Source organism: Nesoenas mayeri, assembly GCF_963082525.1.
Source record: "Nesoenas mayeri genome assembly, chromosome: 3".
NCBI classification, from domain to species: domain Eukaryota; kingdom Metazoa; phylum Chordata; class Aves; order Columbiformes; family Columbidae; genus Nesoenas; species Nesoenas mayeri.
This window is the reverse complement of record NC_137544.1, coordinates 47427145-47444964: the sequence shown is the minus strand read 5'-3', so window position 1 is coordinate 47444964 and position 17820 is coordinate 47427145. Positions and strand designations below refer to the sequence as shown.

The 17820-nt window shown below is 36.7% G+C and overlaps 1 protein-coding gene across 3 annotated transcripts in view; it reads right to left on the bottom strand.

The window, feature by feature from the left end:
• The window catches only part of AFG1L (AFG1 like ATPase), a 65288-nt gene that overhangs the window by 25141 nt on the left and 22327 nt on the right, over nucleotides 1-17820 (bottom strand). For all 3 annotated transcript variants that reach the window (XM_080342170.1, XM_080342172.1, XM_080342171.1), the window contains 2 exons: nucleotides 16456-16555; nucleotides 13482-13540 (listed from right to left, as the gene is read on the bottom strand). In XM_080342170.1, coding sequence (XP_080198296.1) covers nucleotides 13482-13540; nucleotides 16456-16555 — 159 coding nt within the window. The remainder of the gene's footprint in view (nucleotides 1-13481; nucleotides 13541-16455; nucleotides 16556-17820) is intronic.

The window sequence follows — 17820 nt, the reverse complement described above, 5'->3', positions numbered from 1 at the left end:
GTATTATTTTCTGCACAGAAAAAAACAAAACAAAACAAACCACAATTCTACAGCTATGCAGACTATGAAATTATTTAGATAAACCTTAGATACTCAGATATTTACTAATGCTATTTATAGTTTTAGTTTTATTTTCCTGGAAACAACGGGAAATTTTGCGTGGATCCAGTCCCATCTCTTTGGCCTTCAAGATTGGTTTACAAATGTTACCGCTCTCTCAAGGTTTTGTGTTGCATATAGAGCGAAGAGCAAACACAGAAATAGATATACTGAAGTGTGTGGCATGGTTATGGTATGGCTGAAAGAAGAAAAGTGCACCTGAACACCGTAGCTGGTGTAAATTCATTGTGCTGATACTTACAACAGTGCTTGTGGCTCAGCTGCTGATACCGGGCAGGTAGGGCAGACATTCTGTGCCCTCACATACAGCCTGAGGCTGGGCTGGAGCACACAGGTCCCTGCAGCTTGCTGAAATACATAGCAGCACTTGGTGCTAAGCGGTTTAGTTCACTTGTGTTCTGCTTACAAAATTAGCACTCCTTAAATGCACTGAGAGGCTTTTATGACTTCACGATTTAACACTACAGTGAATGAATTCTGGAGGTAGGACCTGTACATGTGAATACTATCAACAGAGCTGTGAAGCAGATGATGCATTTCTTCTGCTTTCCCTTTTCTCTGTCTTCAAAGTAATTAGTATTAATATGATCATTATTCAGGAAAAATCACCTTCATCAGTGACACTAGTTAAGAAGATCTTGCTTGCTCAAAAGCTTCTTTATGTTTTTAAGCCCTTTTAAAGCTACAAATAGTTGCCTAAACAGATACTTCTTTTCCCTATGAACCTTGTCTTGGCATGTCTACAGTAATGTACTACTATTCACTCTAATGTGATGTAACATTACATAGTTAATTTTTTAAATATCTGTTAGATATTCTGGGCTATAGGACCTTTCAGCCAGAGAGGCAACAGCAGCATCCCGTTCAGAGATATATAAATACAGCCATTATAGTCCTACTGATTTTTTGCTTCCTTAGGAGACAGAAGTCAACTGAACCAAACATCGACAAAATAGAAAAACAGAGTTGATACACAACAGTTTTCTGTAACACATTATATAAGCATAAATGCATGGGCCAGTTAACAGGAACAGAGAGACACTTAGTCCTTTGGAAGACACTTGTCATTTTACTATCCAGGTCCTTGGATGTTCCTAATTAATTTCTAGGTTTGGTTTGGTGTTTTATTTTGGCTTAAATCTGTCTTATCTAATTCTATCTCATATTTTTAAACCAGTATTCTCAGTCAAATTCTGGTTTATATTTTACTTTGAATCTCTAGCATATTTTTCATTTATTACTGTCTCAAGAACCACTGACTTGGACCTCGAAGACAGGGGGTTTTTTTTGTGTGTGGTGTGTTGTTTTCTTTTTCGCCTCCAAGACTGATGATCTGTTCAGGAAAGAACTCCAGCCATTTAGAGCCCATGTTCAAAATAAAATTAAAACAGCCACAAGAATTTCCTAACCCTTCTACAGGTTCATGTATCTACTGTTGTTTATCATGAATTACTTTTACTGAGACACTTTAAAGCTCACTTGCACCTATTCTGTTAGGTACTGTATCAGTATACATAAAATGGGTGGCCCCTGCCATTAAAATAAAACATTATAATCTGTGTAGCAACATGCTCCCAGAAAACATCCCTTTAAAACATGATTGCTGTTGTTAGATTATAAGTTTTGTAGGGTAGGAACAACCTTCTCATTACACAAATTTATGTCAGTAGAATACAGATCTATAGGTGCTACTGGAAAATAATGTAACAAAAAAAATCAAACACGAGTATGAATAAAGAAACCAATCATTAAATAGCAATGTGGAGGAAATTAATGTCAACAAACCAGCATAGAAACATGCACTGGTGCAGGCAACGCTACTGACACAAACTGCGCTCTACACTGCAGAGAAGAGAAAGGGTGTGAGAGCAGAACCGGTGAACTGAAGGGTGGCCAAAGGAGGACTGCCTGCACCACCAGGGAGTAACAACAGCATCTCTCCTCCAAATTAAGCATGTACCAGTGGAGACAGCTCTGAAAAGGGATTCAGCACATGGTCACCTTTACTCAGAGTCAGAAAGGTCACAGGGAAGCTACGCACTGAGAAGAGATCCAAATGTTTTTCCTTTTGAGGTTTCCTTTGTAGACAAGGGTACCCACTGTGGTTCTTTGTTTCTATGCACGTAAACATCGACTTATCTGCTTCACAGGAGTGCAGAGGACAAAAAGGTTGATATTTGTAAATATTTTTTCAAAAAAGACAGCATATAACCACAATATAAAATAGAAGAAAATAAAGCACACCAAAATATTGTGTATGTTCAAGCTAAGCACTTAACATACTAGATTTACAAAAATGAAAACAAGATACTTGGTTGCACAGTACAGAAACACAAATCCTGCTCACAACTGTATGAAAGAAATACTGAACCTCAGAGAGGGGGCATATGAGCACCCCGACACATCTTCTCTCCCCCTCACAGGTGTCGATGACATTATAATCATGCATCGCAGAACTAGAAAGTCAATACTATAACTTACAAACCCTGCAAGCTCCATGGAGGGGAGCAAATAAAATAAATTGTAAACTTTTCTGGTTTTTTTTTCCCTTTAATCTTTTTGCAGCATGGGGAAAAACCCTACCAGGATTACATATAGAAGTTCTAGTTTCTTCCTCCATCTTTGGACTAACTTCTCCAACCCTGGACTGATTAAACTCTCCAGATGTGATTGCATCCTCACACGCACTAATCACCACCACAGAATCCTAATCAACAGCCAAAGAACTAACCGGGGTGCTCAGATTGTTAGTCCTTAATTGTCAAAGCCATGACTGTAACTATTGGTTTCCATTTTTTTAAGATGGAGATTTAAACATTCAAATTTCATTTACTTGGGTTAAACGTGTACTTTCCTGTTGAAATAAACTGAAGATACAGTTAGTTTAGTCTGTTCTTGTGGAACCATTTATGGTTTCCAACAGATTTTCTATTCTATTCGGATATTTCAAGTCTGACTTATCCTATTCAATTCAAATGCATAAAATTAATTAGTCATACAATTTATTTTGAAGTCATTTATGTATTTATGTATACAAAGAAGAAATACAATTACAGAATTGAAAACGCAATTAGTTAAAAATACAGCACGATCATGCACTCATTTCCACTGTGACGGAAAACCTTTTTATTCCAGAAGGAAAAAAGGCAAAGTCTCAGGGCTCAACACCTAAAATGACAATCGTCTGATAGTATAGATAAAATGAGACTTTCAGTATATCTATTGTAGCAAGTTATTAAATATAGACTAATATAAATACATTTTTCTTCCTGTAGGCACCTCTAACATTCCTTTGTTGCTGCAATCAAGAATGGTAGATATTAAAATGTTTAACTGCTCAAGAATTTAAAGTATACGACATGATAGATTAAGTAGAGAACGAAGGTTTCAGAATATTTCAAAAGGCAGTTAAAATTAACTGGATACCCGCAGGAAGTTCTCAAGACTTAAGTTTCCCATGTGTCACCAAAAAAACCCCTGAAATGCTAATATTAATAGATGGTCTTGTGGTCCATTGTACTAAACACAACATGTCCCTGTGAGCTCAAATATTGTGATCAGCTTATGACCCTTGATAAGGCAGGTGAATAGATCTCTCTTAACCTTATTGAAGACCACCCTAAGTCAACCCAATTGTCATTCTCTGCTCCAAATTTTAATGGCATTAGAATAAAAAAGAGCCAACATACAAGATCTTATAAATCATCCTGTCAGCACACAGGATCAGACCACCCTATCTGAGGACCACTGGAGAAGGTATAGGGGAACAGAGACATGAGGGTGCTTCACTTTGGCTTGATTATTACCTGATACCCACACCTGCTGAGCTTCCACAGCCTTTCACACTCGGGTTAAACCAGACACCTGCAAAAGCAGTGGTAACACTGCAGATGCAGTATCACATACACTTTCCATATGAGCAAAGAAGAGTACAGTCCTGTCCACAGGTATGCAAAGCTGCACAATTAATACTCTTGGCCTCTGGTGTAGTTCTTAATAAGCACATTAGAACACCTACTATTAATAACCAAGCCATGCCTAACTGAGAAGTGCAACTTCCAACCACTTTGAGCAAAATTAATCATAATTTCCATGTAGGTATCATCTTGCCTTTTCACATGCATCCTCAGCATCTAATTCTTTGTATTAGCTTATATCCTAAAAAAACCCCTACTATACTTGAAAATACCCCACACCCATCCTGCTGATCTGGTCTCCATTAACAATACACAGGATCACTAATGGTCCTTTCCTCCAGCAAATCAGAAAATAACGAGACTGTTCATTGACAATTGTTTTCCTCATACATTTATATTCAGCCTAGGAGAGACAAATTATCATCACACAACATGTAGAGACATGATGAGAACCCTCAGCCAGCAACACAGGAAGAGTTCCTTGGGTAAACAGAGCTTACTAGGCTTAACCATTTTTATTTTTCCTTATTTGATCCCATGTAGTGTTAGATTACCAACAAGAAAACTGTTTCTTCTTTCTTAAAATTCTTTCTTAAGTGATTTCAAGACAAAGTTTTTTCATCCAAATGACACCATTACAATTGGCATTTTCCCAAACGATTCATAACTGCAGTAGAAAAAGAGTCCTCTCAAGCAAAAATAGAGTGTGTCATGAAAAAATGACTTGTGACCTACAAAGCGCAGCCACAGGTTTTAATTTTGGAGTACTCTCAAAGTCATTAGCAAGTGACGATCACCAGCATGTTTCAGAACGTGAAACAGGTCCAACTGGGACTCACAAGCTGGGCAGGTCTGTCCACAGGCTGCTGCTCTAAAAGGAGATCAGCCAGACTGTCATGAGCAGGCATGGTACAAGTGCAAGACCTTCAAAGGGCTGCTCCTTTCATCCACACTCAGAATTGGCCTTGTTAAAAAAATTTAAAAATAAAAAAAAAAGAGAAAGTAAATCAAGTTTGTAGCACTCCTAACTTTCTGCTACACCAGCCCACGGAAACAAGAGGTACTGGGGAGAAAGAGAAAGGGAATCATCCAGTATTTGGTGGTGGATAAAAACTTGCTCCAAATGCTGTTAGGTGTGCATATAGTTTTTGTCTCTGTTCAGATGTTGTTGAAACAGTAGACTTTAAAGAAAATGTCAATGAATCCTCATAAGCACTATACATGACCTCTGGGGTAATTAGCAATCATTCAAAAGCAACAAGACTAAAATGTTCTATTCTTTATTACTGTCAGCTCTTGTCTTGATCAGCATTTTAATAAAGATGGTTTATTGCTAAGACAGTTTCATGAATCAGTCATAATTACATTCTGACACGCAGTGAATAGTAAAGCAAAACTAAATATCACTTCATCAACCTTTCTAACCTTTGTGCAAGTATTAACTGTAAATAATTTTTACACAATCTTAAAACAGAAAATCTGCATATTTCTTAGTTTTGTACATACTCTACCCTAACTGAATTTCCTGTGACCTATACCTGAAAAAAACCCTTACAATCAGGCATAATTACTTAGTCTTGCATGATATTCAGGTGTTGCCTTTCACAGATCAAATCAACTTCAAGTACAAAAGGCTATTTGTTCTACAAAATAGTGCAATGCTTTAAGGGGTTAACTAAATTTTTTTAGAGTCTTTTCCCCCATGCTCTTCATTACCTGCAATAACAAAATACAGGGAATTGCTACAATAGCCTTAGAGACTTCATGCTTGTTCCAATTTTAAACACTGTAACAAAAGAAAAGGGAAAAAAAAAAGGCAAACAAAATAAAATCAAACCCCTAAAATCCACACTAACAAATTTTGAGGAAAACTTTCAAAACACCATCCCAGTATACAACATAAATGAAACTTATCATGTTCAGATTACTTTCGGATGACAAAAACATTTTATTTGCGAATTATTTTTAAATGGACCTAGAGCACAAAGATCTGGGAAGTGAAATACTGCCACATACAATTTTTTTAACAAATCTGTTTCTTACACTTGTGACAAGAACATTTAAACTTTAAACTGAAGAGCTTAGCAGAGACAAATTTAGAGGGAAAACTGGTTCAATGGAAGTTGCACAAGTTTACATTACAGCCTTCAAAACGTTAACAACTAAGAAACCCCACTATTCTTGCGACCACAAGGAACATACGATCTATTGTACAACTTTTCAATAACTTATTTTAATGTCTAGCTACAAATCAGCTACCCCCTAAGAAGAGGAAAAATAGACAATTAACTTGTAAAATAATGGTGCATGAATAAAGACAGAGACTCTTAAAATGTACTGTTCTGTGAATAGCATTTCAGATATTCAGACAAAAGTGAAAGAATTCAGGAGGTACAGATGTGGCTGTGCTGGGTAGGAGACAAGTAGCCTCTCCTTTTTCCAGTCAGGGAGCCGAAGAATGGCAGAGTAAACTTCATGCAATAAGAATTACACTGAACAACTCTCCCCATTTCACTTCACTTAAGAGAAAAATCTTCCCTGCAGTCTAAGTATAAATACAACAACAACAAAGCACCAAACCGCAACCCAAAATCAACCCACAAACCACTGTACAACATTCCGTTTCGCTAAAGAACCAATAATGACTGTAACTTTCAGTCTCCTAATAAACAAGTTGTGGTGTTCTGTGAAAAAGAAATGCCAACAGTTCACTCTGAATTGATAACATGATGTTTTGTAAGCCAAGGGTCAATTTTACGCCTAATACATGTACTTAATTGGAATTATACCCTGGATGAAGTTATTTGTCTAGATTCCGTTTTTGCTGTTGTTTTTCCTCTTTAACATTTGATTTGTATTTCTTTGGCCAGTATTAGCCTTTGCTCCTGCCAGAACTGTTGGCAGGCACGGAAAAAAAAGAAAAAACAGAAAAAAAAACCCAGAAAAAAAGTAGTATTGATTTACGAAACTGGATTTCTCAGAATTAAAAAAAAAAACCAAAACAAAACAAAAAAACCAAACTACTAAGACCTAAACAAAGGCTAAAGATGGCTTACGTTTAGTGCTGATGAGGTCCACTACCTCATTACCAACAACTGAAAACTTCTGATGCATTTTGTTTCAAGGGAATCCAGAAGTCCTTGCTGTAAAGCAGGCTGGGGGGTGCTGGGTCCATTCACTCTTTCTGTATCACGACCATTATGTAAGAAGTATAAAACACTGCCTTTATGCTGCCAAACCACAATGACTCTTCTTACATCAAAGCGTTTTCACCACTAGGGGTTTTTTTCTCTGAAATTTATTCAAGCCAAGGGCAGGGAGACAACAATTCATACACACTAATTACACCTAATTATCTATTCCTTTTTCTTTTTTTTTTTTTCCTTTCCACCAGCTTCGGCCAGTGCTATTTGCTATCTGGGTTTCTCACAACCTCCCCTTGCCCTGTCCATCCAACTCAACAGTAAAGTCTTTGAAGAAAACAGTCGTGGCTTCTTAGAATTTTAACAATATAAGGTTCAACTCAAATTAAATTATTCTATTATTAGTTTTGACACATTTATGTGTTAAATATGAAGGCCTCTTGGTTAATTTGGCAAATTCCTCACATCTCTTCACGGCTAGAATTGCTGGAAACACCCTCTCTTGTAGGAGCTTCTCCTCATGCTTTCTTTTCATGATCTAAATGAAATGTTTATTGGATTAAAGTTCTTCTCTGCAGACCTCCACGGTGGCCTGTGATAAAGAGCTTAAAAGCTTTATTAATTGGCTTGGGCTTTTTGGGGGGCGGCAGGACCTCATTTCACATTACATCACAAGCAAATAAAACTGCCACGTGTAATTAGACTAATTTACTCTGATCCAGCAGGAATCAACTATTCCATATCTATGATATGCTTTGATTTACTCATTTTAATCAAGGAGTAAACAAACCAAGCAAGAATTCGGGAAATTCTAACAACTAAAGGAAGCGAGAAGGCAGGGAGGCCAGCACTGAGCTACAGGAGAGACTATTTTATCCTTAGATAAAGTTTTGATCTGCAGCTAAATAAACTGGCTAGGAGCAAGTGTGTGTGTGTAACAGACACAGAACTTAAACAAAGTGAACAGCTTAGTATCTAGAGAACACACTAAAGCAATAGGTACCTTATAAAATATTGTGACACTTAAGTGCTCTAAACTACAGAATTCAAATAATGCTTGTGTTTAAATTTAAACACGCACACACAGGCCCAGAAAGCTGAATGCTGAAAGGGCTGGTGACTTCTTATCTGACACCTTGCTCTCTATATACAGCATTTTGTTAGTTGACAGTCTCACGAATTTGTCTAACTAAAATTACCCAGAAATTATACTGATGTTCAGCACAAAAATACTTGCAATCATGCTACGTTTTCTATTTTTATTTTGTCCTATGTTTAATTAGGTACACTTCACAAAAGATAAGTACTTCTATTACTTGCAGAGAGAGAGAACAAGAACAAATGCTCCTTCTACTTAGTGGTTTGCTTGGTTACATACTAAGAAGGGAAACAAAAGGCCCAACATCTTCAGTAATGAAAAAGTCAATTGATAGGCGAAACCATCACAATATCAAAGGCCTAATCCCTGCAATTCTGACTCAGGTGACAGTTCACAGGGGTCAGAGTGGCTGACACTGACCTCAAAAGCAGGTTTAAACTATTCAACATGCTGAAAGCTGCTGGGCTATCACACCATTAGACTGGGACAAACTGACAAATCAATTTCATCAAGGAGATGACTTCTTTTGCAAGGGGGGGGAAAGAGGCAGATCTGCCAATCCACAAATCCCTGCATTTCTCACCCAGGTGGTTGGACAAAAGCTCAGAGCACCATCAAAGACATTTTATATCTACCAAATGCCTTTGTACAAAGCAAACTCCCACAATTTGTTTCGGGACAGCTCTAAATGTTTTAAACAAATATTTTTTGCATATTCAAACTAAGTTATTGAAAAGTCAAAATACTTTTAAATTCCTCCATTTCTTGCTTTGAAAGAACAGGTATATTTTAATTGAAACCAACCAGAGTAGAGAACAATGTCAACAAATAATCATTAACTAATGTAGTGTAAACATACATAGCTTTCTATTTGAGAGGAACGTACAATGCTTACCGTTAAGAGTCATTTTAACCAAAGAGTTTTAAAATAAATAATTATCTGGTCCCTAACAGCAGAAGGAGAAAAAAAAGTTCTCTATAGGAAGCTTACAGTAATTTCATGTCTTACTGACAACAGGTTTCTGGTTGATTCTCTCTCTTTAGTTAAAACAAAATGCAGGCAGCCAAAGCCAAACTTTTAGATTTTTTTTTTAACTGTAGCTTTTAAAGGTATATTCAGGCTATGAAAGGTCCTAAAACTGGCTGACTTTCAGTTAGAATTCAGTGCAGTGCAGGTCTACTGCATGAAGAAAACCTGAAAAAATGCACAAGTTACGTATTTGGTACTTTGACTCAGCTTGACATTTTAAAACTTCACACTACAGTTCCAGGAAAACTTTGGAAGCTCAAGAACTGCTTATATCAGCTACAGACTTTACATAACAACCTATTTGAGGAGCTTTCCTTCCTGCTTGTCTGAAGAATTAAGTATTGAACCAGTCACTGAATTAGAATTAGGATTCCAGAACAGTTAAGGGCTGGTGTAAGTATCTTCACTAAATGTCTGCAAAAAATTAAATGTAGCCAAAATTACAGCCAAACTCGCATATTAAAGCATGCTTTTTTATTTTTTTGAAGAGCCTCACTTCAGATCTTACATCAACTTGCTAGAGATGCATAACTTTGTTTATAAACCAGCTTTAAAATGTTCAGAAAGTTTTCACATTTCATATTAGTTTAGATTAACAATTTTAGGTATTTCTGCTCTACGCAGTTGAACAGAGTAACTGTGAGCAAGGAATGTTTTTCCTTTTTAAGAACTGCCTTTATTAAAAAAAAAAAATCACTTAGGAGTTCCATGCGCTTTAAAATGGTCGGTAAGAGACACTGCAAGATTAAAAGCTCAATCAGAAGGGACTGAATCTAATTGCAATTATAGAATCAAAAGATTTTCCTTCCTAATACTTATCTCTGAACAGCTCTATCTCTGTAAAATTTCATGCCCTGAAGAAGCACTCTTATCTATTGCAGAAACTAAGCCCCTTTCATAAAGAATATTCAGTCCCAAAGAATTTTAGCCACAACAATGAACAGAACAATTGAGAGTTTTTCCCTGTTTATGAAAACTACCACTCTAAATTACAGGATTTAAAAAAAATCACTGAAAAATCAGATCTCAAACTATTTAAAGTTTCAAAAGATCAGAATACTGGGATATGTTCCAAATGAGGCAGGGGATATGTGCAGGGCAGGAAGAGCTGCCAGGAGCCCTATGCAGACCTAGAGCTTTTCAGTGGCCCTAAAAAGTGGAACTTATCAATTGCACCTCCCCCTGCAGACATTCAGCAATCACTTGCCCCTGGTAATCTACCACCTAGAAAGATAAAAAAGACAAACTCGGCAAGATAACTGTATCTTTCCTAGGGTGCTTTTTCACCTTTTTGCTTATTCCACGCAAATTGGTTTGTGATTATCTTTGTAAGAAATAGGAACCCAAATGCACATACTAGAAAGAAACCATTTCTTTTGATCATTTGAAGACAGAGAAAGATTTTTGTATAACAGTTATCAGGGCATCTAGGAACCATGTGTTCCATTTATGAGGAACAGAAAGAGCCTGAAATCTATTTCAAGTGAAGCATCTCTTCACAGAAATGTACTGTCAATACTTTCCATTCATCCCAGCTTTCCAAGAACGTTTAAAGGAATTCAAAGCTCCTCTGTTGAACTTGAACTACTTTCAGTGCTAAAGCCTTTTTTTTTTTTTTAAATTTATTATCATAAAAGTTAATTTCTGAAACAAACAAAACCAACCCACCCATTTACCCCCAATATACCCCACACAAAAGCCCCACAGGAGGTTCTGAGTGCAGCAAAAACCAAGACAGGAGTTCGAGTGAGTTGTCAAAGCCACAGCTGGGCAACAGGTTACATGAGACTGATGCTACCAGAGACACACATGGTGGGGACAGAGCAAGGTCAAGGTAGAGAAGACCAGAAATCAAACATTTGCAAGCATCTAGTGTAATATTCTTCCTTTGTATTTCCATGCAAAACCCTAAAGGATATTGTCTTTACACTTCCTGAAGTCATATATGCAATTATTAAAAAAATGAGGCAGAAGCTACTCCATCCATTAACATGAATTCAGTGATACAGATTACACACACATTGGGGAGGTCTAAATCTGCATTTCTCAAACCACCACATCCAGAGTCTCAATTTAGTTCTATCCATGCCTTCGCAATATAAAGGTCACTTGTTAAAATCTTACTTCAAAATACAATCCAGTGTGCTTTTTTTTTATATATATACTTCTGAAGCATTGAATTAAAAATGTAGACCTGGACATTTTTTTAATTATTATTTTAATACCTTGCCATTACTCTTCCATTTTCCAACTAAGGTCAGAGAATGAATTCTTGATAAGCTTCCTCTGGCACAATATGTTTTTGGGAAAAGATCATGTTATATTGGTAATATTTATTAAAGCAATATTATATTAAGATACATTTAGAGCAGTGTTAAAACACAAAGATAAAGGGGAAAAAACATCCACAAGTAATCAATAACTTTAGAAAGGCCCTTGTGAATAGTGTTGAGTGAAACCTTTTTTCTGCATTTATTATTATGGTAATGTTGATCTACCTCTAGTCTGGTTGTGCCACTTGTTTCTTTTTGCACTACTCCATCCCGTTGCAGCTCTAAAGCAATCCACCTTTAGGGCTTCTCTCAGGGTTCTATCCACCTGATCCCTTCTAAAAATTTAGATTATTTTCCCATTCCTGATGAGGTGTTCTGCATGCATAAACTACATTTCACCTTTTTTCTTCAGCTGGCCAAAAAGACAAAAAAGGAAACTACAAATAAGCATGCATGACAGATATTCTTTAAGTCTCATCATCAATGAAATGAAAGAGCCTTACATTTATCAATGAAGAAAACTAAGAGGCAACAAGATAAGATATATAGAAAAGAAAGATTTACTACAGATGCTGCATGTCAAAAAACAAACTGTTCTTGAAAATGCTCTATGATCAGGATCTTTCTGCATCCAATGCAGTCAGCTACAGAATAAACCCTTTTCAAGAATGTGAAATTGAAGTAGTTGCTCATTTATTTTTATGTTTCTGACTTTTCTAAAGCCATCCAGGCAAGAATCACTTTCACTGGTAACCTCCCTGACTTTATACACAACCGTTCTGAGATACATCAGACTGTCACATTCATGACATTGGCATATTAACTTTGAAACCATGTAATTGCTCAACTGTCAACATTAGATGGGATTTTCAAAGGTGCTTAGGCAATTAAGCAATTTTACGATCCTAAAATGTCTCATTGAAAACCCGAGGCACCGTCAACTGCTTTACTGGTGACCACTTTAACAGAAACAGCCAACCAACGTATCTATTCCGCAATTCTCACTGAGCCAAACCTACCCTAAACAATACTTTACCTTCTTTTATCTTAGATACTGATGTAGTTAACATTAGTTACGTAGTTATTCTGCCAATACTTTTGTGAGGTAGGGAAGTGCTGTTATTTCCATTTTACATGTCATTTCAACCCAGGCAGAGCAGGACACAGGAGCTGTATGCTAGTTCTCAATAACATAACAGCACAATCATAGCTTATGAATCAAAAATCTCCGTGAGTTGCCCGGAACTTGAAAGTGTAGTTCAGCATATGGGCTTTTCTTAATAGCAAAATCAGCACTGACTGTATTATTCATATCAAGAAAGGATGCTTCATTTTTTCACCTAAATGAAGCCATTCTAACTGATGTCCTGCCATACCACAACATGCAGACTCCAGGAAGCTCCAGAACTGCTGCTTGTTCAGCGTTACATGAAGCCTCACAAATACCTGTTCAGAAAACCGCTTACACATAAGAATGACCCAGAAATAAGGTAATTGAGGGTATGTACCAAACACCACTTTCCTTGCACCAAAGGTACCTCAAGTTTTTGTGGCATAATAAATGTACGATGTCCATAAATACACCACAGTGTAACTGTCAAGGGAATACTGTGTTACACAGCATATATACATCAGTAAAAAGTCCTATCCAAGCAAACAAATTCTGCTACCTTAGTCAAAAAGGGAACTTTTTGTCATACTAAAAACGTCCAGCTTTCAAGATGTTAATTCTAGAGAGGAAGTGTTCCTTTTTGCCTTACCTTCAATTACATTTGCCTCAAACAGTTAAAGAATACACATCTTATTTGGAAACTAGAATCAAAGCAATCCTGTACAAATCTCTAATTCATTAATACAGCGAGCGAAATTGAAAAGCATTTAACGAGTGACTCTCCTTACCTTCAGCACAGCAATGAATGGTACAAAATTAGCTCTCTGAAGACCATTTTTATAGAGATCTGAAAGAAAGGAAATCAGTACCATTTTGCTACTTAGTCTTAATAACAATGTCAGCTTGTCTCTTAGTCTGGCAAATAAAACCCGGTGTTGCTAGAGAGAGGAAAAAAAGGCGGAAAAGGAGAGCTGAAATTGATTTCTCTTCTGCTGTATGAAAATTCAATACATTCTTAGGGAAGAAAGGAAAATCCTGAGAAAGTGAAAAAGTCAGGGAGCTATGACTTAAATCTCTAACAACATATAACTGATTTTAGCAGAAGAAATGAAACCAGCACCTGTTTTAAAGTAAGGATATAAAAAAGTAATGCTGGGTATACATTGGTATAAGGCCAAAACTATGCACCTGCTAAGTCCCAAGTATATGGCAGAGGGGAAAATCCAACATAGAATAAAAAATACACTATTCGAGTTTAAAAGGTTAGTATCATTCTTGTTCAGTGTACTGTGGTATGCTTTATCTTCTAGCAATTCTACTGTGCACACTCCCTTTCAAAAGTCAGAAAAAGTGTCAACCCTTAGGGAAAATAAAGGCAAAAAAAAAATTAAAAAAAATAAAAAATAAAAAAAATCAATTAGTATGTCAACCTATGCAAACTTGCTAAAAATACAACTGAGTTTAAAAAAAATCAGAATGTTACATAACAAAATGCAAATCTGCCCTGAAATAAAAGATGCTATAAAACAAAATGCAAACCAGCATTTTATATCTTATTTATCCCTATAGTTTATACAGCATGAAGTCATCTTCTCTGGAACCTATTCAATTGCCCAACAGGTCATTACTTATACTGCATGATGGGCTGCACTTTTTCATTACTATTGGGAAGCCTTATAAGAAGTCAGTACAGCACCTATGACTAACAGGAGGAATAAATAAAAGAATACAGATAACTGGCGAAGATGTCACCAAAATTTCCTGAGAAGACCATGCCAGGTTATTAATATCACCTATATTCCCCATAATGCCTGAAGGCTACAACTAGGTTAAAGCTTTCATGCTCTACCCAACACCTCATGGTGGACAGAAGATCCAGTATGCATGAGGAGCCAACAGGACGCCTACACAAGGGTTTTCACAAAATGGGATATGTACACAGAAACATTTAGGAAAATTATCAGTGAAGGTGATTCTGCATGCTAATTACTAACAGAATTGTATGAAGCCAGGTATCACTTTCATTCATTACTCTGCAAATCATGATAGCTACATGTATGGTAAAACAGCAACCAATTCATATTTACTTGCAAAAATTAGTGAATGTATAACAGTACTATAAAACAGCTACTTCTGTTAGTTCTTCTAGTTAATAAGGCTGTGAGTTTTGAATAATGTCTCTGTTTTGTGAGAATGAGGAAAAAAAACCACTTTAATTTTGGCCAAGAAACAAAACCAGGATTCCTTGAACACTCCACCTCGATATTTCCCCTCATATTCTGCTGAAGCAGAAGTTTAACATGGTTAAGAGTATCACTAATGGTCATCAAGTAGGTACAGCTGCTCTCTAATGAAAAAGCCACTTTTCCAGTTTGTATCCACAAGAAATGAACCTCTCGATTCAGTCTTAAAGCTGGATGCAGCACACTGCACTGATCCAACTCTCTTTCGCGCAGGAGGGTTTCAGACATGCTGTGATCAGGCACGTGCAGTGGGAAGGGAAGAAGAGACAGGCAGTGACCAGCATCTGGCTGCACCACAGCTCAGCTCTGGAGATACCGTTCTTGACATTCTCCGTGGGGCAGCTAGTACAAGTGGAAGTCTTTCAGATTGACACAGTGACTTAATATGTATTAAATAAACCCATATGACGATAATGGTCACAGATTGACATCTCAGTTTAAGATGTGGGATACGATCCCCAGTTTGTAATAAAAAACTCTCCTGAACTTCAAAAAGTGGTGCTTCAAAAAAACACAAGGATGCTCCCCAACTGAGTAAGGTACCAGCATCCAGCTTATCTGTAGTGAACCCAGCTACAGGAGTTATGATTTCATCTTGCTTGCTCAAGCAATGAAAAGAAACCATCAGGAATTTGTTTCCACCTCTAGGAAGAATATTTGAGTATTTTTTCCCCTCAGATAAAATGCATTGTAAATATTTAGTCATCCTCTTCTACTCAATTAATTTGGGCAGAAAAATTAACCTGTATTTACAGTTAATATTGTGACTCTTAAGGAATTTTTGCAAACATCTGAAATTAATCAATCTAAAGTGTCATAAAAATTGCACAGAAATTATGCAGTATGCTAACAGATAATGCTGCACACATTTTTCTCCTCTATAAAAAAATGACAATTGCTGCTTGGTTAAAACCCATACAGATTTGGGGACTTTGTAGAAGGATGTACCTAGCTAGTCACTCTCTATCTAAAAATATTGTTAGAAATGGAAACAACTCTCCACCTAAACAATATCCAATGCGTGACCTCAAACCAAGCTGTGACAATGGCATCTCGATAAGGGGTTCTCTTTTGAGCTGGTGGATCGAGTCTGGAAGTCCTCAAGTTAGAAACCAGGAAGCAATGTACTTCCATTCCCCCTTTCTTCTGCAGAATGTGATTGTTTCCTGTCCTAGAACACATTTAAACCAGAGGCAGTATTGCACCCCTCCTCAACTCCCCTGTCCTCAAATACCTTCCCACTGGTTCGGATAGAGTAGAGAATATCAGCAAACACACAAGGATCTGGGAGGAGATGGGAAGAGGAACACCTTGAGTTTGGGAGAAGAGAGGGGTAAGACTTAGCAAAAACCCTTTCTTTCTTAAAAACACAAAAAAATAGGACAAATTGGAATATCTCAGGTTCTTGAAGACTCGAGAGTTTATTAGTATTAAATACCATATGATTTTAATATAATGAATCTCAGTATCTTACAAAACAATTGTATTTGGATAATACTAGTCGCATGTTTGTTTTTACCTTCTGGCGGCCTGTTAGATGTTGCCACAACGACAACCCCATTTTGGAACAGATTTTCAAAAAGCTGCTTCAGAATCATGGCATCAGCAATGTCAGTGACCTGCAGAAGACAACACATTTGTTTAATCTTGCTTTCAGCTTCTGCTGCAATAGATCCGCGAGTGGCTTTGTAGCTAGGAAAAATGCTTGTTAGTGAAAGCCATGGAGAAAGATTCTAATTATTGCTTGGTGAGAAAAAATAAAGGGGATAATTAATAAGCAGTGAATGTGCCACAGTCTTTCAAAACTTGCCTGCTCTTTATTGCCGAACTCCACCATTTCTTTACTGATTGCTAAATGATTCCATGTTAACTTCTATAATAGAACTACAGGTGGGAGACACAGAAAACAGATCTAAACATTTAAGAGACCTAATTAATTAGAAACACATGGTAAAAAACACAAGACAGAAAGAAAATACACATCGGCTGTTTTACATTTCTATTACCTTTGAAGCAAAGGTTTGCAGAGGTGAATTTAAATGGTTATGGGACTTCAGAAATAAAGACAAGTAGCCAACTATACATAATCAGCTGCTGTTGAAAATAGAATGATATGACATAGATACTATTGTGTGATTGTTGCAAAAAACAATTCAACAGATGGCCCATCACAAAAATAAGCAATTTCATTGTTCTTTTTAAGTGCCTTCTATTACTGTCCATGAATAATCAAAAGCCACGGCAGTCACTTCCAGCACAGTCAGCCTCTTCTAACCTTCAGGCACAAAACACAAATGAAAAATAAAAATGGACGGGACAAGTAATACTGGGAAAATAAAATTTTTAAAAGGCTAAAAAATAAGCTATAAAGTAAAATTTCTTTAAATATTGAAGTTTAGCTTAACAAACTTGCTTTACAGTACCAAGAAATAAAAGGAAAGAGAGAGCAAATGAAAAAATGTAATAATTTTTTTCTGAATAAAGCCCATTGTTACAACAGCAATTTATACTTTTACAGCAGTTTGCCAGCTGAGATCAGCAATCCTAATACGTAAACATCTTTATTTGTTACATTTGTTTCTCCTGCATTCACTTTGACTATTAGACACTTGTTGCATTTTGACTTACCAAAACAGCCCCCAATTCTGAGGATATAAAATGGTGTATGCACACTCATTACACACCAGTTTAACTGTGTATGTTGCGATGGTAATACATCTAGAGAAAAACTTCAACCAGTATAATTTTACTCCACCACCATCGCACTCCCCATTTCTAAATGTCCTTTCTGGGCAGCAAAAAAATGTAATTCTACACTAGAGACAGTAAAAGATTTAAGTTACATTTCTGCCAGCTAGTTTGGAAGCAATATTGTTCCTTAAGG